Raw genomic sequence first — 27,809 nt, forward strand, 5'->3', positions numbered from 1 at the left:
TGCCACAGCTTGAAAAAATGCGGGTTAGCACAGTGTCCAGACATGAGAGGGATGCCACAGTCTGCTGGGCGGTGTTGTAACGGACGCCGTTAGTCGTGTCTAGACGGCTGTTTTAAAGACCAGAAAAACTTGTTTATTAATTCTCTCCCTTCGCTCTCTGTCACTCTCTTGTCGGCTCTCCTCTCTGTCTTTGTTTCTCCTAAATAAAAAAAAAACCCTCTCTCCCACTTTCCTCCTCTCACTCGTTCTCTCCTCCCGTCTCTGTGACAACAGTGTTTTGTTTACTTCCTCACTTGGCAGCGTACTTATTGTATCTGCTGCTCTGTAAATATTTTTCTGCTTCCCTCATCCATTCATCCATCCACCCCCCATCCCCTCTCTCTCTCTCTCTCTCTTTTTCTTAGATAAAGGGAGCAAACAGACTCCACCCCCTCTCCACCCCCCCCACCTCTTGCTCTGTCACACACACTCACTCTATCTCCCTCTTTCTCTTTCATACTCTCTCCCTCCCTCTCTCCCTGTCAGTGTCATTCTGTAGTGGAGATGTGGAGTGTCCTTCTGTCTCTCTGTCTGTTTTTCCAGCCTAACTCAGCTGAGGAAGGTAAGAACCAAACTTTTGATTGCATTTATTCACGTCAAACCTGTGACCGCACGCGCTGTATGTGTGTGTGTGTGTGTGTGTGTGTGTGTGTGTGGTTATAGAGCTTGATGGCGTGTTTGTACAGCGCTCTCATCACGTTCCTGAAACAAGTCCACAAGTGAAGGATGGGCACTTAGTATGCAACTGTTATAGCTCTCTAAGAACAAGCTTCTGTGGGAATTAATGGGACTTTGACAATGTGTGAAACTGTGGCACATTAGTCTGCCACGCTACGAGTCAGTTCAAGCCACCCTGGATTATGAGTCCTCCACCTGCACCTTGGGACCCCCTGAATAATTACCACCTTTACCCCTGCTTAGACAGCCCTTAGTTTTCTGGGCTCTGTATTGTGTCTCAAAGCAACTGTGCACGTGAATATGCATGCAGATGCTTGTGTGCACCACTGTAGAAGCACATCAGATAGTAGTTTGTTGGCATGGAAGGGCCAGGTGCGTGCCAGGACCTATCAAGCTCCGGCAACAAAAGGATATGGAAATAAGGCAGAAGACAAATGAATAATAAGCCGCATAACCCCTTCTCTTTGCTATGCACTCGCTGACCTCCCACCCCCCTCCCGTGTCACTCATGATCTCATGGATGTGACGGCCGCAGACCCCCTCTTCTTCTTATCGTTGGCCCCCCTTTTTATTTCTTTTGCACTGGTGTCCTTAAAGAGTGTCTCCTGTTTCTCCTGTTCTCTGCTGGTAACTTTTAATGCTTTGCTTACATAAATGGAAAGAATGTATGCCTTAAAAAGTGCAAGACTGAGTGACTGTTTGTGTGTGTCAGAGAGAGAGAGAAAGAGAGCGAGTGACAGACAGTCTGAAAAAGATGGATAATTAAGTGAGACTCCATCTATGAAGTGTTCTGTCAGATCAGAGTGGGCTGACTTGAGAAACCTGCAAAAACATGATGACTCAAACTGGCTTTGTGTATATATCTATAGATATATATATATATGTGTGTGTGTGTCTCCATATGTGTGTGGCTATAGGTGCATACATGCCTTTAGATTCTGCCTATACATAGCTCCCGCTCCTACACCCTGTCCCCAGCACTAGAGAGGGTGTCAGCAGTCAGCACGCAATTACTTTCAAAGGATATGTCTCTATGTTGCAAAGAGCTGCACCTGTTCACGCTCATCTTCTTCTTTGGCTTTAGTTTACTGCGAGGTGTGTGTCAGTAATAGTCTGTTACAGTGGTAACTTATATGTCAGCCTCACGCCGTGGATTCGAGCCGCGCTTGTAACAGATGGCTTGGACTAAGATGAGACAGAATGACTGCGAGGAGAGAGGCCGGCCAGTGTAACGAGCCCATACTGACTCTGTGTAATTGAAACAGAGCTCGACATAATACAGTATTAACCCAATAGCATGGGCGTCCCTATAAATCCACATGAAGTGAAACATCCAGTTACATCGTGAATGGACGGTTTGGCATCTGCCTCGGCTTTCATCGCAGTAAATGACGTCTGGACCGACTGGATATAGCTGCACGTTAACTATTTTTAAAGTCGTTCTTTCTATTGTGAAATGTGAGCCATCTGCTTTTCAAGTACACTATATCTGCATCAAAAATCCAAACTATTGTCTATTTTTATATCACAGGATATGAGGAAGTGTCATTTTTTTCAATAGTTTCCTCTGTCCTAGCTTAAAAAAACCTAAATCTTTGCCGCTTCTCATGAAGACAAATCACAAGAGGTGTGAGCGACAACTGATTTGCGTCTCTCAAACGCAGCCATGTGTAAGTGTCGCTCCATTCGCCCACATGCATTGTTGATGTGAAGCCTCTGAACTGTACGAATCTGTGTCGAGGATTGCGTGTTCACTTTGGATTAACACCTCACACTCAAGGAAGGGCCTGAACGGGAGACACACCTGATGCCCCTCCGGCCCTTCCCATCATAGCTGAGCGGAGTTGCAGCGATGCTCACTGAACTATGCGGTTCTGGGAATTAACCTTGCGCTGTTAGTTAAACTTGTTTCATACCTTGAAAAGGTAATCTCTTCTGATTATCACCAGATGGGAACAGGCTGCTCAAAAACATATAGATTTTTAATTTTAACGACAACATTGATCAATGAATTCATTCATTTCTCTCAACGTAAAATAAAACGTTTCTTCTATAATTCTACTTAATTACATTTCTAAAGAAAATGCAATTTTTTTACTCCCTAAATTGAATTCATTCAATTCAATTTTATTTATATGGCTCCAAATCTAATCTCTAAGTTAAAGAGGTAGAGGAAGATATTACAGAGAAAACACCAGCAATCAGACTACGCCCTATGAGCAACCACTTCGTAACAGTGAAAAGAAAACCAGGAAGAAACCGAATTAGGCTCAGGGAGGGGTGGCCATTACCCGCCATTGGTTGGGAGTGAGGAACGGCGGAGCCTATCCCAGCTGTCATAGGGCGAGTGGACAGGTGGACAGTGAGTGGACAGTCTATCGCAGGGCTTTACATAAAGATTTTACAACCCCCCCCCTTATGATGTTATTAAATACCTCCCTAAATTTTTGCATAACTTTTTACAAAAAAGCAGCCAGCTGTTACCACTTTACCAAATAACGCCATTTAAATATCACAGCTGAAACAGTTCAATGTCAAAAAACTAATTTGTATAGAAAGACTTTGTTTCTCTCATCGCCCTTCAAATGTGCTGTGAATCTACCACTAACCTACACCAGCACTATAAAAGTATAAAAAGCTAAAGTCTCCCTGTTGGTTACGTTTTGAGTTAGGTATCCTTCTCCTTCTTCTTTTTCTTTCTTCGGCTGCTCCCTTTAGGGGTTGGCACAGTGGATCATCTCCTTTCATCTCACCCTATCCCTAGCATCCTCCTCTGTCACACCAACCCTCTGCATCTCATCGTCCTTTTCCTTCTGTCTTTGTCCAGTATATCCACTATCTCTCCTCTGCACATGTCTGAACCATCGCAGGCTTGCCTCTCTGACTTCATCTTCTCATCCCTCTCTATCTTCAGCCAACAGTAGCACAGTTTCCACCGGCAGCCACTGTTTTGATTTCTTTATGTTATTCTGCTTTCTTGCCTCTGTTGGGTTCTTTTGCTTTTACCTGTTTAACTTTGGAAGTTGTTGTCACCTACGTCTGACTTTGACTCTTGCCTCGTTCCTGTGACTGTCATCATTCTCTGCACCTATTTCTGATTTCCACTTCCCTTATTACACTGTGAATATAAACAGCCCCTTAGCATCTGTCAATCTCCCCTCTTGTGCTCTCTGTTTTGCCTGGCTCCCTATGATGGCCTTTTGGATACCGGTTTGTTTTCATTTTGGACTTTTATTTTTTTGGAGTTGGACTGCCAGCTAAATAAAGGTCCATTTTTGTCATTTGGTGTCTGCCTGGGTCCTGCATTTTGGTCCTGCTTTCAAATACTGTGACAGCTACATGATTACAATGCTGCTTACAGACTGATGCATCAGTATTATGGATGTAATGATGTAAGAGGCAATTTTTCTGCAAGTAAGATCCTTTTACCTTGATATTTTAAGTGCATACTGCTGATAATAAGTCCATCTAGCCACTCTATACACACTGCTTTACTGCTGCTTTAAATTAAATAAAGGACATGAATCCTTCTTGAAACACCAGACTGCATAAATTTAAAGCCATGTTGACATTCTCACTCTAAGGTCATCTGGGCCATCTTTCATGCTGTCTCTGGTTTTAACTGGGTATTAATTAGGCAGAGTACCCTCCCTATCCCAGGCGTAATAAGCCACTCTTTCAGGACATGATCAACTAGAGAAAGTGTGATAAGAAAATAAATGGCATGCTTGTCACAGTGGGAGTGCTGCAGAACGGATGCTGCTAAAAGCCCTCAGCAGCTTCTTGCGCCCATCCTTCCATCCTGCATGTGCACGGGGCTGCAGTAACCAAGAAATCACACGCCGGTGGGAAGTGGAGGACTCAACTCAACCCATCATTGACACTACAACACTTAACTGTGACCCAGCTTTATTTTTAGTTCCAGCATGCTGAGAGCTTTGTAATGACATTAGGCCACTTTTATTAAAATGAATGACACATCTGCCATTTGTGATATAAGCGGTTCAAGCCCTCAGACGGCGGAGAGCCAAGACTCTCCGCTTTGAGCCAGGCAATGTCGTGGCAGATAGCGTCACAGATAATACGCCTGTGTGGACAGGCAACGAGTTCGAGCCAAAAAAATTACTAAAAGATGAACACGTGGCATGGGCCGCTGTAACTCTGGAATGCAGTTTTTAGTTTTGAATTTCACATTAAAGCGGCTGCCTGGCAGTTTGGGTGCTGGCACCAACCGAACGGACAGAGAGCTGAGTTAGGCTGTTGAAGGCTTCACTAATGAGAAATGACACAGTGGGTTTGAATCAAACTGATCTCTTGCATTCCTTCATCTGGCAGCGGTGAGGGTTGAGGGTGGAGAAGGTGATGTTTGCGGCTTCTGTTTTTGGTGGTAACTGGATATCTATTAATGGAGAAGTCAAGACTGTTTAGAAGAAACTTTTACGCTTTAGTCTTTGTACACATTACTCCACTCGAGTGAATTATTAACCTCTTAACAATCAGCATGCCACTAGCAAAACATTTAGCGTTGGGGTGAGGGGTGGGGTTTAGGTTGGGTTAATGTCCCCCACTTTTTATAGTACTTTTACTTATTTGGATCAAGTGAAAAATATTTAAAATTGAAACTGTTATGCCAAAATAATTATATGAAACTTTATTTGAAAGGTGACATTTGCCTATTTAACAAAGCTCAACTCTAACTCTACCCCTAGCACTCGTCACTGTTGACCTGGGGGATGAGTAAAAACTCGATTGTTTTTGTCTTTCCAAAACGTTGAACTTCTTAGACTAAAATGAACAAGTGAAATATTTCTAATCTGCTCCTGACTTTAAAATCAAGTTCTTTGATCAAAGAATAGGAGAAAGTTACACCTGAATTATACCCTGGTAGTGGAGTTGCCAACATGTTTAATCGTGTGCTGGTTGAGGATGACGTTTAGTCATATTTCTGCATGTCAAATAGGTTTTGCAATTATGACATACCTATGGCACAGATCCATCCATTGATTTTCTTCTGCTTACCTAATTCAGGGCTGCTGGAGCCTTTCCCTGCTGTTACAGGGTGAGACGCAGGGTGGCATGGCGGTGTGGTGGTTAACACTGTCAGCTCACTGCAACAAGGTCCTGGGCTTCAATCAAGATTGGAGGCTTGCTGCGTGGAGTTTGCACATTCTCCCCAGCTTCCTCCGCAGCCCAAAGAGCTGCATGGGGTTACCATGGGCAACCTCAGGTGTGAATGTGAACGTAGATTAAACACAAAAAATATAAAATTATTATTTGATGCAGACGTAAAGAAAAAGTAAATACTTTTAACTTACTTTATCTGCTCTTGTCATAATACTGAGGTTAGAAATTTGATGCCACCCTCATGTCTGCACTGCAGACATTAAACCAGAACCTGTAGATGCTTGCCTTAGCGCCACACAGACACACAGGAAACTGCTACCCTGGCCTTGTAATACAACATGCCAGACCCACAGTATATCAACCCTAAAAGATCTAGCCAACCAAAATATTTTAACAAATCCTTTGTTATGAGGTTTTGAGAACTGGCACGCAGATTTTACCCACCTTCCACCTTCATTGCTAAGCTAAGCTAAGTGGCAGTTTGTGTCTCCTATTTAACACCAGACATAAGAGTCAGTCTCCACATTTAAATTTAGTTTACCTACAATTTATTTAGTCATATATTCCTTACCACCTTCAGATTTGGAGGCCTTTGTCGGACCATTTCTGTGACTTTCTGAAACTGACAATACAAAATTCTCACCCACTTCACACTGTGATTGGCCAGCTATGAAAAAGTGTGAAAGTAAGCTGGGTTTGAACTTCTTTCCCAAGCTTACTTTTTTCATTTGTTACAGCTCTTTGTGGCACTTTCAGTGTGAAGAACAAAGTGAAACACTATGAATCCCTTCCAGGAATGTTGAGAGACCCATTAACGTCACCATCTTGGTTTTTGGAGCCAGAACTGACTATATTTAGAGTGGTACGTTATCAAGTACTGCTAGCTAGCTTGCTTAGCAATGTGCATCCATAGACTGTATGGATACCTTAAAGATACCAGATTAGTGCTAGCTAATAAATGCATAAAACATTAGGATTTCACTCATCGAAACTGGAGCGCAGACTTCTTCTTAACTGTCAGATAATTGTTCTAAAAATGTGTAAAAGGCACTAACAGCACAAACACAACAAAAGTCCAATTTCGTTAGCTGAGGTGACACATTGGCTGCATAACTGCTAGAAAATAAAAGCAAATACATTTTAAACTGGTAAATTATTGAAAAAAAATATCCATCCAGCTGTTGTGTTTTGCACCAGACTGTAACATGTTTATTTCAGCTCTAAATTTGGACATTTTAACACGGCGTCTGTGAGGATTCAGTCACGTTTGGAGTCAGTCTCGAGTGGCCATTTGAGCTGCACTTTTTGGCACTTTGTGCTGGCTTCATTTTTTCAACTGCAGTGGTTGCTGCTTGCCACCATCCCACTGATGCCTGTTATTTCAATCTGCCTGCGAGCTTGCCTGAACAACTAAAACAGGTTTTTATTCCAACAAGATTGACAGAAAGCAAATAACTGTTTCTCTCAAGAAGTCAAACTATAATTTTAAAATCTTCAGGCCTGCCAGTTTTACTTTAGCAAACATGCTGTAATCAAGACAGAGAATCAGTTGTTTTGATGTGTCCTCCTACCTGTGCCTGTTGCTGCCTGCACGTAGGGATTGATCATCTAACCTGGTTGTTTGTGCTCTTTGGTGCAGCTGCACTTTCATTCATTTTTTTTGGGGATAACTCCCTTTGACATGTGCATGCTTATTTCTGGAGACACGTTAATCCCCTTCCTTCCTTTCCTCCAACCTCCTCCTGCTCTCTTTCTGACTTGGCGTATCACTCTCTCACTGTGGTTGTTTGTAATGAGGGTTTGGTAAGGGCCTTGTCCTTGACTGACTGTCTGTGGGAGGGAGCATCTGGAGTGTATCAAGAAAGGGTGGAGATGGGTGGATGAGTGGACAAAAGACAAAACACAAGCTGACCGCTGCTCAAAACGCTTGCAGGCACTGTGGGAATTTTTTTGTGTGTGTGTGTGCATGAGTGTGTTTCTGTAACGTGTTGTTACCTGTGAGCTCGCTGACTATGTCTTCTCTGCTGGTGCATTCACTTTGGTGTTAAGGCATAATTTACACTCGGATCCCTCTAGTACGCATTAATATTTACAGCAAATTTCTTTGCAGAGTGAGTCAGGAGGGGCTCCACTGCCTTGCAAAATTTGGCGTTAAAGTAGCATACATCTGCTGTCAAAGAGGCGTGACATGAACAACGGCACTACACTTAGCACTGGAGAGTGTCGGTGTATGCATGGCTGCACAGAGAGGAAAAGTGTTGGACTCAGAGAAATGGATGGAGAGAGCAGAGAGGGTCACTCAGCTGAAGTGAGCACTCCAGTGGCGGAGGGGACATTCATGAACTAATGCAGGTCACCTCTATAACAAGGCAGAAGAGCATTTACACCCACACCGTGGACAGAAAGAGAGGGGGAAAGAGCAAAAGAAACACATTCATATGCGCAAACACAATCCCGCCAGCCTCTTCTCCCATAATGACGCTTTGTCTACTATATTGTCTCCCCCTTTTCTCTCTCTGAGTATCAAACCACTTTCCACACAAACAGCAGAGCTGCCATCAGTAACGGAGAAGAGTGTTTCTCTTTATCTGACAGACCCTACTGTCACATTTTGGATGAATAATACACACATGCAGAGAGGAGGAGGATACCAGGGACAAGGGACAAAATGGAGGTAGAGTTATCGAGCAGAGCGAGTAAAAAAAATCAGAGTGGAACAGGAGGACGTAAGAGGCCAGCGTGCATTAACGCAGCACTCAGGCTCAGATTGCAGACTCAGCACTTCGTCAAACTGTCAGGGACAAACTTCGAGCATCTCAGCCCTCGGATGGACCAATAACGGAGATGCTGTAGTGCTCTGCGCACATGGAGTGGGCTGTCTGAGAGTTAAATAAAGGGGCTTTTACTGCCAAGTGGACCTGCCAGTAAATGTCCCTCTCTTTTGTTCATGGTTGTCTCACGCATACACAAACGGACGCGCACCAGAGCCATGGTGCCCAAGCTCCAACTAATCTTTGAAAGGTGTGCATAACACACCACTTCAATGCTAATCTTAGGATGTCATGGTGAATTATTCAACATGCTAATGTCACGCAATGAGACATGCATGAAGCACTTTGAACGCTCCTCCATGTAATCTTCATGTACAGGTTTATCCCGGGAAGAAAGAGCGGAGGCGATGTAAGGACCGCTGTCCCCAAGGCCCAGCGACAAGAAACTAAATAGTAGAGGCATAAATATTAATGTCAAAAATAGTTTGCTCCGTGTTATTTATGCATGACTGTGCCCTGAAGCAGAAGGTTAATTGAATTTGGAATGACACTTTTGCAGCATTTGTGTCTGTAGCTTATCTGATATAAATCAAATGGTGCTTAATGAGGTCACATATAACATGTTAGTCACTCTGACAAACCGAAGATTATTTTTCGCAGGGACAAGAAACTAATCAATAATGAGTTTGCATGCCATCACGCACAGCTGGAATGGCACAACGTTTCCAGCTGGAGTCAAACAAAGCATGAAAGGTGTCTCACTAATGGATACTGTCAAGATTTGGAGGTTTAAGTATCCCTGGCTTGGTGAGTTTAGCTTTCTCCCTTTTGCTGATTTTATCCCGATTGCCTCCAAAATTCCACTAACCAAGCTTCCCAGACGTGCGCGGCCCTAAAAACTGTTTATTCTGATGCCTGTGGCTGCATATAATCCTTAGCTGTCACAGTCTATTTGTATTCTCTTTTTGATACAATTCATATCACTCCAAATCTTGGAGGTCTTCCATGGAAAAATGTGTGAATTTACTAAGAGTGACATAAAGACCAGCCAGTGGGTGAAAACAGATAGACAGGCTGAGGGGTTTGGAAAGGGGAAAAAAAGAGAGGAGGGAAAGGAAGGCTTGAAGCACAGATTTGCGGGGTGTCCATCTGTGACTATAATCCGAAAAAATCTGTTTACAGAGCAGTCAGAGAACAGTAGGGGTGGGGTCGATTCATGTCATGAGCCACAAATGATATAGTTTTCTTATTATTTGTTTTATTTATTGGGGCATGCGACAGGATTGAGTGTGCTCACGGTGCCACTGGGTACTTCTGTGTTTGACTGGCAGAAGGAGAGAGACACAATGTATCTATTGGTGTTTTGGTGGACCGGGGAACCTTTTCAAATCCCCGTGTGTGAGTGCTGATTATGTAGATAATATTTTTCCGCCACCTTTTGTCTGGTTATCAGTGAGAGAGGCAGGAAAAAGAGAGCCCCCTTTTCTCTGGTGAATTATTGTGTGACACGCAATGGAAGCAAAAACATAAAAATTGTATAACGACAATGAGAAGAATTATTTGTAAACAGAGGCGCATGCCTCCGGCCTCCCACAATGTCTTGTGTGCATACGTGTCTACAGCCCTTTAGTTGATTAGCGTTGTGCTTGATGCAATCAGGCACTGAGCGTTTTCCTCCATTACCTCCATCTGTGCAAGCATCCAAATCTGAAGTCTGATGTTTTTGGTACCTCTGCGTGCACGACAAACTTTGGCCCGCGTTCAGTCGGTGGCTCTTGAACAGCACCGAGCGCAGACTGTGCCAGACTGAAGGAGCGGCAGCCACCACGGTTTTGGAATGCTAATGGAAAATTCAAGGGCTTGGGTTTTTGTGTGGGAAGCTGCCATGTGTCAGCACGCAGCACTCAGCATTAAAGTCACTTTGCATGTGTGTGTCTGTGTGTGTAATTTCTTTGCCAGCTTGCTTTTTGAAGCACTTAAACCTAAAAGCAAATTATGGGAAAACACACTCCAGCATAAAAGTCATATGCTATTCTTGTGCTTTCGCTCTTGATCAGGGTTAATGAGCAAAACCTGCAACAAAAGAGGAACACAGAACATATCAACCCCCCCCCCAGAAACATGACGAAGGTTCCCTTTGGGACAAGCTATGAAAAGCATCAGCATGGCAAGTTTCAACAAATCGTGACAGTAACTGTTATGGCCTTTTAAAGTTGGAAAATTTGACCTTTAATCACAGTGCCCCATCAGGTCAATCAGTTTAATTTTTCAAACACCAGAATAGTGTGCCAGACTGCATCATCACTTTATAGCAGTCATTAAATTTGACAGATGCACACAGCTGGAGCTCTCCTGGATTTTATTGGATGTGGTGGGAGAAAAATCAAAGAAAATGGGACTAATGGTTCCAACAACTTGTGGTATTTTACAAAAGGAAAAAAAAAGATTAATTATACAACCGCCTTCAAAAGGGATACTCTGCAAAGTGCTTTTCTGCTTCAGTTTCACTGGAGCAAATCCATGTTTTATATGTTTTTATGGCCTCACAGCCTCACACACTATTTGGTTTTCAGTCCTTCAGAGAATATCTCATGATTACAAATTCTGTTTAACAGTCACTTTGCTTTTATAGCACCGACTCCGTTTCTCAGTTAAATTCTTGAGCTGAAATCAAAGTTTAAACTGAAAGCTCGCGCACACGTCTGCCTGTTTTCTTCGCGTTAAAATGAAAGCATACGCAAATGTTTCCTGTCTGTTTTTTCTAACTTTTTCTTTGTCTCTGCTTCTTCGTCTCACAGTGATGCTGCTGGACACAACAGAGTCTACCTCAGAGCTGGGCTGGATCACCTATCCAGATACAGGGGTAAGCAGGGAGCTGAGTGTCAATGCGATTTCCAGCTGTTGCAGCATTAAAGCCATCTGTAGAATGTGTTATACACGTGTCGCACATGCTGATGTTTGAAGTGTCGGGTTATAATCGCATTGTTAGTCGGGCCTTGTGCTTAAAACAGGATGCTATGAAATAATACATTTAGTTTTATAACGTTTTTCATCATTCTGTCAGGCAGCTGGTGGTAAAGTTTAGACATTAAATCAATAATGGTGATAAATGTTACAGGACTGCAACTGATATTCGTTTTAATACTGATCGATTTGCTGTTTACACTGTGGATTTATTGCTCGGCATATGCGGGTTAGAAAATAATGGAAAGCCAAGGATGTTCATTGAACAACAAGAAATTTTGATAGATTTTCAAAATTCATTAGATGCCAGTCAGTAAACTCAGATAAAAGTCTTTTGGGTGAGGTTCTGGTATGAGATAAAAAAAAAAATATTATTCTCCATGAACAGATTGAAGATATTGGAAATGTCAGATCTGTAAACATGTCGTGGTGTCGGGGTTTTGTTTTGTCTGTGTTGTGTTTTGGTTTGTTACGCTGGCTGGTTTTGTGGTTCTTCCAGTTTCTCTGGTCTCTGTCATCACATATTAATGTTACCTTTCATGTCTCAGTGTTCGCCACTTGTCGTTCATTTCTTTCTGTTGTGCCTTGAAGGTGAGTTTTCTCCAGAGTCTTGCTCTAGTTTCACTTCCTGTTCCTTTCATGGCTTTGGGCTTTTATTGCCCAACCTCACCGTGCATCCACTGTGGATTGTTTCCACCTGTGTCCTTCTATCACCTGTGCCTTGTTATTCAGTCTATTAGGTTTGAGCTACTGTACATTCAGTTAATAAAACACTTTAAGACCAGAACAACAAACATATGCAGACAACGGGCCTTCAGATTTCTACACCCTGCCCATAGATGAAATGATCAACATCTGTTGATGAATGTAATCCACTCCCCACCATCTTTTCCCTCTCATATAAAAATCAAGCATGGATGGTGCTGTATTAACTTTTGTTTCTGGGACTTTTTGAATAGTGGAGAGATTAGAGCGACTGAGACGTGCAGCAGGCCTCCACAACAGCACTTGGATTTTACAGAAATCACAGATTAAAGATTAAGAATAAGGTTATAAATGCTTTATGTTTAGTTATGGTTTGAGGTAAGAATTATTATCTTCCTGAATGGCTGGCATATGTCACTGGTAATACCTCAAGTGTGCTGAACACAGTCTTAGACGGAGCAGGAAATCATCCTTTCCTTTAAGATAACCTTGAAGGTCTAAATGCTCCCCCAATTCTTTTTTATCTGTTGTTCTACTCCAGTGTGTGTGTGTGTGTGTGTGTGCCGTCATTCATAATGAAACTGCTCAGATTGAGCCATAGATCTCCCTTTTGAGTTGATTTGTATTCAAGGTTGTTGCATTGCCTTGAGCTGTGTAAATATGTGTGTGTGTGTGTGTGTGTGTGTGTGTGTGTGTGTGGAGGTTTGGGGGAGGGAGGAGGAGGTCACTTGCGTGACTGTGCTAGGGTCAACTCCTGGGGGCCAATCCGATTGTTAAATTCATTCATTTCTTTGTGATTGCATCTCAGTTCTAATACTACTCGCAGTTACACCCGTCCCACTGCTGAAACACTACATTGATGCATCTATTAGACTGCATTTGAAATGGACATCACCTGTTCAACCACAACAGGGTGAATGCTTCACTTTTATTTGTTACTTTTGGCAAAAAAAAAATAACAAAACAAAACTGAGTTGACTCTTGTGACCAGTTATTGTCAGGATGGAGTCTAATAGCTAGTAACCAACATCTGGCAGGAATACATTACCACCCTCGTCTGGCCTCCAGTGTCAGAGCATAATTGTACATGATGTTTGAATAATTAGGGCCTCATGTGTGTTAGGAACTTGTGAACCATGATGGCAGCAGCTAATAGGAGAGCATCCAATTGTGTTTGAGTGTGCGTGTGTGTGCATGAGCAAGTCAAGTATTTGCATGAGGTTTTTTTTCTTTATAGTCCCTGGATGAGAAGTGCTTCTGAGATGGAGATATGGTTATTTGACCCGGGGCATCAAGCTGAGAGAAGTAGAAAGACAGACCAAGAAAGGGGGATAGAGCGAGAGAGGTTGTGTGTGTGTGTGTGTGTGTCTTTGTGTGTGTGTGTTTTCTTTTTTAACCCCTTCCCCACAGCCCATCTCTTCTTTTGCTTTAGGGTCTGTGGATATTCTTTAATGTGTTTTCTCTCTTCCTGTGTTTTCTTTCTTTCTTACCGGCATTTTTACAATGTACTGACAAGCATCTTCATCTCTGCCCGTTTTTCCTCCCTCTTTTAATCTTTTCTCCCTTTGCCCTTCACAGCCACAGAGCCACTGGGTCTTTGCCTCATTTTTTTCCTTTTTATCCCCCAAGTCAGTCTCCACTCTGCCCCCTTATTTTTCTTCGGTGTCAAACCATAAGAGACTTCCAGTCTCACTGCAGACTTTGCTTTTTATTTTTTTCCCCCCTCCTGTTATTTTCACTCCCTGCTCTTCGTTTTTGTGTATAAATATGCACATGTGCCTTTCTCTGCTTGCGTGTATCTGTGTCTGTGTGTCCGCGGTAGTGTCCGAGGCCCTGCCCCTCCCTGTCCTCTGTCACTGCAGAGGTTGCGTGGCTCTCTGGCATTTCGGTTCAAATTAAATCACAAAGATGAGTCGTCCCTATAACGATTCATCTGCCCCCTCCTCCCCAATCTGGCCCGTTTTTTTTTCCTCCTCTTTTTCTTTCTTCCTTTATAAGAGAGGAAAAAACAAGACGTGGAAAATAGGGAAGGGGCAGGAGGCGAGGGGGGAGTGAGGTGGGGGTTTAGGGTCAGAAAACAAATGAAAGCTGTGTTTTTTTCACAAAGGTACAGAAGCGAGCTGCACGCGATGCCACACACGAACAACGGCGGCTTCTCTTTCCACCTAAAAGTCCCTGCCTGGCCACATACTCAGCATAGCTTTTACCGCACCCACCGCCGCGCGCCACAAAAAAATGCTCATACACGCTTTCTGTTTGCTATTTTTCCCACATTTCTCCCTCCACCATCCGCATCCCACCATGAGCTCTGTGTTGTCCCCCTCTCTCGTCCGTTTTCCTTCATACACTGGTCTGACAGAGTGAACCACAGCCCGGGAGAGAGAAAACTGCCCTTTCACTCCATTAGACTGACAGCGACTCCGGCTCTTTCTATCTGCTCACTGATCTTATCATTATTTCAGCTGGACCAAATATGAATGCACTCTCTCATGGTGCGATGCTCAGTAGATTTCTGTTCACACTGGCTGTCAGAGCCACACAGAGAAAGAGACATAAGCATGCAGAGATACACTAACATGCACAAACAGTGATTCACAGACTCTAAATACACCCTGATAGGGTGTCAGGACCTTTTGTCCTCTTGCCATTGTCATAGGGAGAATAATGATGATGAGGCCTAATACATAATTCCTCTGTGTTACAACAGAAAAGGCCCTGCTTGTCACTCAGGGCTACACAGGCTTAAAGCAGATCCTTTTCATCCTTCAATGCAACGTACTGTATAATTGGTGAAACTAAACCCTGCGGCTACATTAACATTTTGTCTCATCTTACAAAGTCTCATCCAGAGCCGTGTCTCCGGGCTGCTCCATTTTCTCCATGTGCGACTCCTTTCTTTTTTACTCGCATCCATTTGCGCATCTACTGTGGATTCATCTTCCCTAAAAATGCAACAAAATCTGCCGATTTTATTGCACAACAGCTGCCCTAAGTCAGGCACACAAGTGTCTGCCACCTGTCACATGTGAACAATGGTGCACATGCAAATGCCAAAACTAGTGCGAGAGGAAAAAAAACAAGCACATGTCACTGTATAATGCGCATTAATTGTTATTATAATACAGCATTATACTACTGTAACATATTAAAATTGCAAAGTGCCAGCATCGCCCGTGAACTTCTTTCTTTCCTTTAGATATGTCAAGGCATGGAAAAAAAGTTTCTCTTTCAAATGTGTCTCTGATAATTCGGCCTCCACCTCAGAGCAACAGCCGTGAATAGGATTTATTTTTCATCCGTGCGTCGAAGAAATTCTAGCATCAATATGTGTTTTCACAGGCGTCCTTGTTGCTCTGTATTTCGTACTTTGTACCAGGGAAAAGGTCCACTGACATTATCTTCTGTTGATTAACAAATATAATCAGTGCAGACTTTTTGAAAACATACATTGATCATCCTTTTTTTTAACATGAAGGGTGAAGGTGCCGATAATCATCGCTTCGGTCCAATATCTCAACACAGTTTGGGTGAATGAAAGTACAGAAATCCATATTCCCCAGAACTTCACAGCTGAAATTATTGGTTAATGCTGCAGTCACACCAGGGAAAACAGTGGCTGAAGACCAGAAGTACTACAACTGTGACGATAAAATTATGACCTTATTACCTTCGGTTGCTTTGAAGATGGGGACCAGGTCATCTTCAGAGTGACTTTGGTGTGTCAAGAAGGTGATTAAAAAAAGGAGCTGCTATCAGTTTGTGATATGACATCGATGAACTGTGATGACTTATCAACATACACAAGTCGAGTCAGAACCTCATAGATCTGAAACACAAACAGTGACGCAGATGCTGCAGAACTGCAAAATCACACTTTGCACACTTGCTTTGATATAGGAATGTAACCAGAATACAACTGGTGCAGTCTAAACCGGTATGAATGCAACATGTTGGCAATATGTCTGCATTTATAAATTAGCTCGGAATTATTTCCAAACCTTCGCCGATCTGACAGTGAATGCAGTCAGGCCAAGTCTGACCACGACTGTTTGGAGACAGGTTCATTACGTGCATTAATTATTATCACATTTGATAAACCTTTCTATAATGATCATATATAATGAGCATATATATGTCTGCATCTATCCTCAATGGGTGGACTAATCTGATCGCCACACACAATCCAAGTTCTTCTATATATTATGCTTATTTCAGCAACTTTAAGCATGTTTAGTTTTCACTCATGAGGACAAGACTATAACATTTACATTTATTGCAAGATGCCGTAAAGCAACTGCCTCTAATAACTATGCAGATCCCTCTTTGTCAGGTCACAATCAGGTTCTCCAACATTTAAAACCATGCATACAGCGCAATTTTCAAAAATACTTCAGTGTAGAGACATTAAAAATGCAGAATTTAAAAAAAAAAATAAAAATAAAAAAATAAATAAAAAACATTACAAAGACTGTGCAGGTGAATATGTCAGTTAATGATAGCTTTTTTGTGTAATGTCATCATGCTACCATGCTAGAATGAGTACCAAATAATAGCTAGCTAGCATGCCAATGTAAGCATTTAGGTAAAAGTGCTGCTGTGCATCAGTTCAGCCTCCTCTCAGTCTTGTTAAATGTCACTTTTAACCATCACAAACAGGCAAAAATCACCAAAACCTGAGAAGATAAAACCAAAACTGCCTCAAAGGCTTTACCACAGTGAGAGCTGAACCATCCCTGTTAACACAGTTTTGTCTTCAGCACCTGAAACATTTTGCTCTAAATGAAAGGCTGGAGCTGTTTAATTAAATTACTGTTCTTTTAATCATTGATTAAGTAATTAGAGAGCCTACTCTGCAGCACTATAGAGACGACCTAGATCAGTGAGGACAGGGAACAAAAGCTTTTCCTGTGATATTACAGCAAAAAAAAAAAAACCCCAACAACTGCTCTATCAGACTTATCTCAAGTAGCCTCCATAGAGAACAGCCAGTGAAGGACGAGGCTGATGTCAGCAACAGCAGCAATGTGTTCAATATTTACCTTGTAAAATGTAAACCGCCTTCTAAGTCATGAGTAAGATTCATGGCTGTGGAAAAGCCATAAACATACCGGTGTTTTAACAGTTTATACAGGCCTATTCTGGAGCCCTCTGCTTATAGTTTTATTTCTGTTTTGCGGAGCTCAGTTTACACAAGCTCATAATATTGTTTCTCTCTTCCAGTGGGATGAGGTCAGCGTCCTAGATGACCGAGGGAAGCTCATACGAACCTTTGAAGTCTGCAATGTCAACCAAAATCCCCGTCAGCAGGACAACTGGTTGGCTACTCCTTTCCTGTACCGCCACTCGGCTCCACGGGTGTTTGTCACGTTGCGTTTCTCTGTGCGAGACTGCGCGAGCCTGCGTTCACCGTCGCCCACCTGCAGGGAGACACTCACTCTATACTACAAGCAGGCCGACTCCCAGAGGGAGCTGGAGAGGACCTGGGTAGCTGAGGTAAGGTGACACACTGGATGAGCTGCGATAATGCATTTAATTCTAAAGATGATACATTATATTGTTGTTTATTTTCTGTCAAATAGTTTTACAGTGGTGGCTACTCATATTAAACATGACAGCTTCAATCATATGGGAGTCAAAGCTCAGCTTCAGGCTGCTCTGAGTGTTTAGTTTCAGGCGGTTTTTACTAGAAGTTGGCAGATCGAGCCAAATACCTACCGATGCTGGTATTGGTGCTGGATTGATACTAGCAGTATGTAGCACATTGTGTGTTGTGTTAAATAAATTATTTATTTTTTCTTTTGGAAATGAAAAAAATATACCTCAAACATCCACTATGAAAAATGTATGAACCTTTTTTTGTGTTGACTGTCACATTTATTTTATTTATAGCCTATAGCACATTTAAACAACATAAATTCACCCAAGGCGCTTTAGAGGTGGGCACATTTTCATTTCAGGTCTTCAAAAAAGAAAAAGAGTTTTAAAATACATGAAAACCTCAAAGGTGCGTTTTCTTGTGTTAACTCAATGAAAATCACAGTGGCCTTTAAAATGTATTCAGAATTTGCAAATTGATGATGATTCATCTCATAAATCATGAGACACTGCTCTCCCCTAAATATCCTGCTTTTATAGCTTAAAAGTGTCCTTACTGGTATTTGTACTGGCAGTGCTGGTGTGTTAGTTTAATTGTGAGGGCTAGCCAATCAGAAGAAAGTTGGCTTAAAAGGAGAAGAGCTAGAAACTGATTGTTTCAGACAGAGGATGGACTAGATAGGCTGCACTAAGATTCAGGATATGATAAATATCATTATACTTAGCAAAAGAAAAGTTCTCTGTGAGCTAATCTGATGACTAAATTCAAAGCATGTGCACCACATGGGCTAAAATGCCCTTAGCACCACATGTTTGACTTCTAGCTAGGTGGTAGGACTGCATGTCATGTCACGGCTTTCTCCTGCGGCGTTTCCTGTCTGTCTCTACTGCACGCGGCTCAAAAATGACAAAAAGATGAAGAAAGGTTTCTCCTCTGACGGGCATGTTTTGAAATTTAGTTGCCTAAGCTTGTGCCAATCTTGCATTAGCCTAAATTCAGGTCACAGGGCTTAACATCCTCACAAGCCCAACAATTAATTTGGCAGCAAACACTCACCCAGTTCTGGCAGTATTTGTAGAAACACTCTTCTAACATCTGGATATGAAACAAACTCATCTGATCTCGGAAAAGAAAAGAAACTAGCAGCAACCCAAGTGGTGAACTCTTTTAATAAAACTCCTCTTTGACTGAAAATAACACATCTGTAAGTAATGTAAAAAAAAGCCAGATTACAATGATAAATAAATTACATATGTAGTATTAATTTTTCAAGTAACAATATATCAAATTATATGAAACAGACTAAATGTGGCAACTGTAACAACTGTGAGTATTTATTCAGGCTTTTGTGTTTTATGACTGGTAATTAAAGATTTCAGGTTGGGGTTTGATAGACACATGAAAAAGAAAGTTTTCATGTGACTCTGTATAGTCCTGTAAAAACAGTGCGCCAGAAGAAGTAAGAGGGTAAGTTGGAGCAAAGTGCTGCTAGTCAAATGTATTTGATTAATTGCTCAACAACAAGTGCGAGCAGCTCAATAAAAGCAGATGTTTTGGCAGTTTACTGCTCTGGAGCGTTCAGGTGTGTTAAGATAATGTCGCAATCTTCTCAGGAGTGGATGTTCCAGCAAGTCGAGGTTAGACCATGCAATGCTCAGAGAAATGGCAAAAACCCAAGAACTACATCTCTGAATCTACAGGCCTCAGTTAGTTAAAGTTCATGACATTTGATCAAGACAAAGACAGAATACTGGCTTGTTTAGAAGGATTGCCAGGAGGAAAGGCTCTTGTTTAAGCTCGGCTCAGGTCTGCAAAGCTACATGTGAATAAACCACAAGACTTCTGGATACCAGCTGTCAAGCATGGTGGAGGACGGGTGATGATTTGGCGTTGTTTTATGGCCACAAGGCCTGGGCACCTTGCGGTCATTAAGTCAAACATTAATTTCTTTGTACAACAAAGTGTTTGAGAATCAAATGTAAGACAGCTATAGCTTAACCCAAACTGCGTTATGCAGCAAAACAAAAGTCCCAACCACAGCAGCAAATCTACAACAGAATAGCTGAAAACGAAAAGAATCAAAGTGTTGCAATGGCCAAGTCAAAGTCCAGATCTCAACTTGACTGAAATGCTGTGGAGGGACCTAAACAGAGCTGCCTGCAAATCTTAATGAACTGAAGTAATGTTGTAAAGAATAATGGGGCAAAATTCCTCCACAATCATGAGAGAGACAGAAAACAGTTACTTCAAGTTGTTGCTGCTAAAGATGCTTCTACAAGCTATTGAATCATGGATGTTTTGTTTAGTGTTGTTTATTCTAACTTTATTCTTTTGCATATTTCATCCAGAGGAGTTTGAAGTAATACCCAAATCCGAATTAGCATCTCTTGTCAAATTGTAGTAAATAACTTCCAGATGTTACTAAACATCTCAGTTAAGTTAAAAACCAACACTTGCTTCCACAAGCAGCTAATGATATGTTGGATAGAAACCATCAAGACGTTTACGCTACACTCAACAAACATACTGTAACTCTAAATAAGTAAACCACATATAATAGACTAACAATGACAGATTAAGACGTCAAACAGCCTGTTAAGTCTGCCTAATCACAGATCTCCCACTTGAAACTCTTTCACCACTTTATCTAGTTTTTACTCTAGCACTTAGCAATTTTATACAAATGTAACAGTGGGTTTGCAAAGCTTGTTGCAAGGCAGTCACGTCACAGTTTGTGTGCACTAATCCTAACACGCTGGGCTGCAGACTGCACTGAGATATCCTGTTGTTTGTTTTGGTTTTGTTTTGCTGCTCAGCATCCTCCAAGAACTACACAAACACATCAACTGGAAATCTAAAAAGTTGAGTAACTAATCTCTAATTGAGGCTCATATGGCCACAGTTGATTTGAACAAGTGTTAAATCCTGACTTTTTGTCACCGCTTGCGGCAAGGCCACCTGCAGACGGAGTCATTAAACTCGAGCTGTGTTGGTGATTGATTGTTATTCCCCTAATGCTCCATCAAAACAGTAAATCCTATCATGTCCCATGGTACTGAGCAATTGTATAATCACTGATTGTTGAAGAAAAAGTGACACCATCCTCAGACTGCACTGGTGCGAAGCACAATCTAGTGTCACTGTGGTCTCCATAAATGTCACTTCAGCCCCACTAATTACATCCTTAACACATAAAATGACCGTTTTCCACGGAGTGCGGAAAAATCTCTGAACCCCATGTGTTGTCAGTGAAGACTGACACTTCCCATATGATTTATTTATTTATTTAAGCACTTAGCGTTGTTGGTGTTGTTTAATTTAGTGCTTTTCCTCTGCTGCTTTTTGAGCTACTGAGTCTGTGAATTGCCTGAACTACACCGGGAGACATCAGTGGGAGGGATTCGCTGTTTGTATAGATGAATGCGTTTCTCCTTGGGGAAGTCAAATGCTTTTTAAAAATGCAAATCAAAGCCTGATGAGGAATCAGAGGAGGGCTTTAGAAGAGCAGGAAGCAGTGCAGAGATGAAAGTCTTTGCAGGGACTTCAGCACGAATCCCCACTGGGACCTGCACAGATCTTAAGTCAATGATTACACTGCATACTAAACTACTTCATAGTATGCATATGCCTGCGACTAAAAAAGCACGATCTGAGCTTATCTTTAATCTTGCCATGTGTTTCCAGACCATATTTATATGTAAACCAGTGCCTCCATAATTTGCCCCTTGTTTACTTCATGTCAGCCGCACTCTCTTTAAGCTATTTTGTTTCCTCCTGACCACTAATTATCCTTTTTTCCTGTGTCTCCTGTCTAATTTGTGTTTTCTCCAGCCATCGAGTGGGGAGAGGGAGACCAGGGAGGGCTGGGTAAAGATTGACACCATCGCAGCCGATAAGAGTTTTTCCAAGGTGGAGCCCAGCTCACCTCACCAGTATCAGCCCAACAGATACAGCCGTATCAACATTAAAACACGCAGCTTTGCCCCCCTCACACGCAAAGGGTAATCATTCCTTTACGACACTTTGTTTCTTACGATTTAAAAGCATCACTAAACCTTATGAGTGCTCTCTGACCCCCTTCTTCGTAGATTTGTCTTGGCCATCGTCGACAGCGGAGCTTGCGTTTCCCTCATGGGGGTGTCTATCTTCTACCGCCGCTGTCCAGCCACAAGCCTCTACCTAGCTTCGTATCCACCGACTCCCTCGGGTGCCGAGCCAACAGCTTTAGTGCCTGTGACCGGGACGTGTGTCCCTCACAGTAAGGCACAAGGAGACACGCCCCCTCGCATGCACTGCAATGCTGAAGGAGAGTGGATGGTGCCCGTCGGTGGATGCGTCTGTGATGAAGGTTATGAGCCGAACCTCAATGGATCTGCCTGTCTGGGTGAGTCCGGTGGACACTCACGGTGCCCTGTTCAGGAAATCAAAGCTTCTTTGATGCAAAGCTTAGACATATGCTTTTATAAATGTCACCGAGCTGTGAGACACAGATTTTAAAAAAGGTCAAAATCGCTGATATTCTTTTATTTTTTAATATATTCTCTAAGTCGCTTGAATGGGACAAACATGATCTATTAAAGTAATCGTGTGGTGTTTCGGGTAATGCGCTTATTCAAAGCTGGCTGCCTGGCAGGACTCCAGGAGGTCACTGTGGCTGGTGAAGAAAAAATTTTGCTCGAAACATCTGATAAACCCACAAACTGCTGTTGCAATGCTTTGGTTCTAAACAACCTGAGCATTAATTAGTGAGTTTTAGAGGTAATGATAGATGTAAAGAGCAAAAAGTGTCGCCGCATAAAACTTTTTGCTCCAGGCTTGATTTCCTGCCAGCTCTCCTTTCTTTTTCTTTCTTTTTTTGTGATATTTGTTGAGATAAGCATCTGGATCAATACTGAATGGAGCTGCTGTCACCCCGATACTCGGCTGTGCTTGATGTAGAGACCAGAAGAAGATGAGGGCAGACAGGTCAGGTCAGGATAAGATGAGATGAAGAAGGACGAGACAATCCAAGCAATGCATCTGGAGGGATTTAACAACTGCATCAGGACTTTTAAGGACAAATACGGAGAAACTGTTAAATCAGAGGTGCTATATTGACTGTTTACGGTTCCAGTGACTTTCAGTGGAGAGGCGAAGAGACAAAGGAGAGCCAGACAGATAATACTGAGGTCAGCATTTGCAAAACTGGTCAGAAAGCATTGCGCTTTTGAAAGTGGGTGTAAATAGTAGGGGCAAGAAGTGGGGAAAAATTTGATAGATGTCCAGACGGACACGAAGGGATACAGGGAGAGAGCAAGAGGAGGGAGAGAGTCATAGAAAGAGGGCTGTGACACATTTAGGTCATAGCGATGTAATGGCCACTCGTCTGTGAACAAGTGACAGAAACCGCAGGGGGAGAGAGAGAGTGGAGGGAAAATAGGGAGACGTGGAAGGAGAATGAAAGATAGGAGGATGCAAGTTAATGACTTTAAAGAACTGAGCAGGCAAAACAGTACCGAGGGCGTGACGGCAGGGCTGTGCGACTGTCTTTGTGCCAATGTGTGAGTACACACAAGCGTATCTCGCCGGGATGCTGATGCTCACCCCGTCCACATACGTCTGAGGATTACAGTTAAAAAACTGTTTTCTCACAGGAATTTCAACGACTGTAATTCCTCAAGTCTAACTAATGGCAGCGCAATTAATCCTCCAATCTTGCCAAGTCAGCTGTGAAATGTGTTCATGCTCTTTTTGCTTTACATCTGCACCCGACCCGCCACTTGCGTTTGTCTCTGTTTGATTGATATCTACTGACAAATCACCCCTCGAAGCTGCTCGGCTGCCGGAGCAAAGACTTTTCCAGTGACTGTCTCTGAATGATCAAACACGTTGCGGCTTTCTTTCTTTCCTTTTTTTTTTTAATGATTATGTTTTGTTGGTCACTTCTCTGACTAATGATGTGGATTGGCATCATTGCATTGTTGTCCTCTCCGCCTCCCTGGGAACGTCGAGAAAAGAGGCAGATGGTTAACTGCCAACGCAGCCGTCAACGATTATTAACAGTAGCCGATCCTTGTTCTCTTTAGAAACTGGAGCACTGAACTTCCTTAACTCTAACAACTTGTACATTTTGTTCTTGTTTAAATTAAGCATCAAGGATATTTAATGGTAATGCAAAGTGAGCAAATTATCAGCTGTGCTGCACTGAATTATTGGTTTGAAGCTGTATGTTTTTTTTATGCTGCTAGCACTTTAAATACAGGGAAAAGGCACTTTAAGAAGTTGACTGACACTAATTTCCACTGCCTTCAAGTGTCCAGTCTTAACTAATATGCCCATGCATTTCATTAAATGCATTTCATTTTAATTATCACAAAAATTTGCATTACATTTGCTATTTAAACTCCTACAATGTAAATGAATGCTGCTGGAAATCCACGTGACAACCACACACTCAGGCTTGTCGCCTCAAGCAAGACATCGTTTTTAGGGCCACGTAGGAGATTATCAGATCCCACTTCTCAGTCTCATGTGAAAATTACGATCGGTGTGAAATGATTGCCTTTAACTACATGCAGCACTAATAGCTTTTTATTTTTAGGTCCAAGGCAAGATTATGCATTCCTTTATTTGCAAAACCAGATTAATATGGCATGGATGTAAGTTTCTTAAGTGTGGCCTATATGCATTTGCAGTGCATGGCTTCATGGATGTCCATGTTTTGAAGGATTTGATAAAACTATTAAATGGGTTGCTACAAAATTTGTGCACACCTGACTAGATAGTGTGTATATTTTTTCAAATGGGAGGACAAAAGAAAACAGAAAGAATAGTTTGTAAAACTCCTTTAAAAGTTTTTTTTGGTGCAGATATAGTTTTGTGCAGCGCCACTAGTCACTCATATGAGGTGCGATCAAAAAGGTTAGAGGCTGGGCCTGTAAGCAGAAACTATAAAAAAAAAAATATGCCTGCTATCTGCTTCAAGGTCGTAATCTTGTGCAGCAAAATATGTTTTGATTGGAAGACCTGTTCTGGCCACTTGCAGGTGTGCAATCGCAGCACACGCTGGATCTCGACCACTGTGTCAAAAAAAGCACTTCAAGTCAAATTTCATTGTGGAAAAAGGGGAAGAGGTTGTAGGGAGCCACATCCTTTGAATAGGGCAGATGATGAGTAATGTTCTTGGTTGATTTCAGTCCTGATGTGCTTTCTTTGAGCTGCAGACTGCAGCTTTTTCTAAAAGTCTCTGTTTATAACTGGACCTCTCATCCCCGGTGATGATCCTTTAAAAGAAGGTCAGGTCAGTTTGACGGTGAAGTTGATGGTGCAGACTGAGATCTGTGGCAGAGTCACAAATGCATATGTTTAAGCGGTCAGGAGACTTTGATGGAGATGGCAACCAAAAGCTTTAGTTGCGTATGGTTTTCCTCTTTGTTATAGAACCAGTTACATACATTTTTGATCACATCTCTTAGTGAGAAACTGATTGAAAAAGTAGGTTTATTTGTTATTAATAAGAGCTGCATCTTGTGATGTTCTCCCAAAGTCAGATCTATTGTGAAACCATTCGTCATTGCTAGGGGTTTAAAATAAATCCCTTGTGAGAGACGCTCACCACAGGCCTCCTAGTTTAGTCGGTTTACTGCGGGCATGATGCTTGATTATTCTCTTTTTTTTCAAGCTCACCAAAACAACACTCCGACATTTGGACCGATGATAAATTGAGAATCCAACTGAAAAATCAGACACTTCGAAAAACACAGCCGGCCCTTTGGCAGACAAACATTAAAAGATCATCCCTTGATTATTTATGAACTTGTTTATCACAAGTAAGTCTACAAGAACACCCAAGTTCTATATGATCACTAAAATATTCAGAAGTCAGTTCGGGATAAAAACTCATCTGGAGTCTTTTATAAAACGATAAGAACAGAGGCAGACGTCACGCAGCAGCTGTCTGCTGTTATTTTATTTTTCTGCCAGGCAGCATAAGGACGTTTTTCTCCTTTGACATTTGCATCCCACAAGGGAGACAGAGACGTAGAGAGGACATGCAGAAACATGACCGAGCATAAGCCACAGTTACACCTGTTCAGCCAAACATGAAACAGTTCTGTAGTTTGAGGCTGCTTGAGTTGGTCCCTGCTGGATGTGCATCATCCTCAGAGAGACGCCTTCTGCTTGAGTCCCCTTAAGCAACTGTTGATGGTTTAGGACAAAGATTATTGTGGCGGATGCTCAGATGGAGCTTTGAGCTTACTTGAAGCCATGTTGATATTTTATGTGGCGTGAGACTACGTCCTGAAATATTCAACATGTCAGTTTGTCCTGATTTTTTGCCCAGAGCCTTTACTCTCAGCACAGACACATCCACCGACTACCCCGAGGCAGGTTATGGTGGGAAACAAGAACATTTGGCCAGAGGACAACGTACGAGTGCAAGCGTGACATTATTTTGAGTCTGCTTTAGTCCCAAACACTCTTCACCAAATGACAGAAGCAGATAATCGTCTCATAGAATATACAGACTACATTTTCCCAGTTGCAGTTGCGTTCCCTTCTTCATCAAGCCGTCAGTAAGCCTACTCATCAGCAGCGCTGGAATTCAATTGATTTTCCAGTCTATTAGTAAAGGTCAAGTACTGAGAGAGACACAGTTGAGTGAAATGATCGATGACGTACTGTATCGACTGGGCTGTGGGGTGTTGACATGCGGCGGTGATAAATCAGCTTGAACACACGCACATCATATCAAATCAATCGCTACATGAGTCAAAACTCTGCTTTACAATGGTGTTCGTTATATTTCCCAGGGCAGTTCGGTGGAGAAATTCTCATTATTATAATCATTTTTTTAAACATTCACGTGAAATGGGAATGCTGGGCCCTCAAAAACTGTCACGTGAATCCGCACGTCCTCCAGGTTTATGAAACTTTATCACAGCAAATTTCAGAGTTCAGTTCATCGCCACCTCTCCTTTTTCAGTAAAAAGGCCACTGTACACTTTCTGCTTGGCACCAAACGGGCATGTAGACACACTTAGGGGCAGTCTGGCAAACCTATTGGAGCATTTAGCAGCTAAAAAGCCAGAAAAGGCCTCCTGGGAAATGGTTAAAAAAACAGCAAAAACAGAGCAGAAGAGACAGAAACATGACTGCAAATTGTTAAATGTGGTAGTAATAACTGAAAAAAAAAAAACCTGTTTTGAAAGAATTAAAATGATCCCTGTTAAGTCAGAAACGGTGCTGAGCTGTCGTGATTATTAGGCTGGGAGCGTGCTGAAACCTTACAGGGGCAGATGCAGGCCCAGGGAAGAGGAAACAAGACGTCAGCACGCTGAAAATTTAATGTGTGAAGGTCTTAGGTAAATATCACAGCTCCAACAGCTCCAACAGCTCCACCTACAATTAGGGTAATTTGCATTACGTAACATCCATTTTTAGTGCACACGGTTGTCTTTTGAACAGTCTTTTTGAACGGTTGTCGACAAAGAGTGTGCAGGTCAAAAGGTTGCCTCGTTAAATTGCACGATGTTCACCGCGGGAGCGACGGTGAATCCTGTATCCTTCCAAGATTTCTGTGAACATGTAGGATTTGCCTAATGCAGTAATTTGTCAAAATGTGTAAGAGGGGAGTCTTCAAATCATTTTCTTTGTCGCTGCATCAGCGGTGAAAATCCAACAAAGGATTATTTTGCTTTCACGTGTGGTAGAGTGCTGCTGGAGCTTATGAGGAAGAGAGACAATATTAGAGCACATGATTCAGTGTGTGTCTTGTTTTCAGGCTGCACTAAATTACCGAATGTAGTCTGTTGTGTGGTCGCATCTGTGACTGTTGTGTGTTTGTGTGCGTGCGTTTGTTGTGTGTCTGAGCGAGAGAGCGAGAGAGAGAAACAGAGAGAGATTATGCTGGGAGCCAAAAGAGGGAATGAGTGCATGAAAGAGGGAGAGGA

At 42.3% G+C, this 27,809-nt stretch overlaps 1 protein-coding gene across 1 annotated transcript in view; it reads left to right on the forward strand.

Annotated features, from left to right (window-relative positions):
* The first annotated feature begins 489 nt into the window (after positions 1-489).
* The window catches only part of ephb6 (eph receptor B6), a 43,636-nt gene continuing 16,316 nt past the window's right edge, over positions 490-27,809 (forward strand). Inside the window, exons 1-5 of the mRNA XM_003450625.4 lie at positions 490-601; positions 11,411-11,475; positions 17,502-17,774; positions 21,709-21,878; positions 21,966-22,261. Coding sequence (XP_003450673.2) covers positions 544-601; positions 11,411-11,475; positions 17,502-17,774; positions 21,709-21,878; positions 21,966-22,261 — 862 coding nt within the window. The 5' untranslated portion in view covers positions 490-543. The remainder of the gene's footprint in view (positions 602-11,410; positions 11,476-17,501; positions 17,775-21,708; positions 21,879-21,965; positions 22,262-27,809) is intronic.

The sequence above is a fragment of the Oreochromis niloticus genome, linkage group LG11 (assembly GCF_001858045.2).
Source record: "Oreochromis niloticus isolate F11D_XX linkage group LG11, O_niloticus_UMD_NMBU, whole genome shotgun sequence".
Lineage (NCBI taxonomy): Eukaryota > Metazoa > Chordata > Actinopteri > Cichliformes > Cichlidae > Oreochromis > Oreochromis niloticus.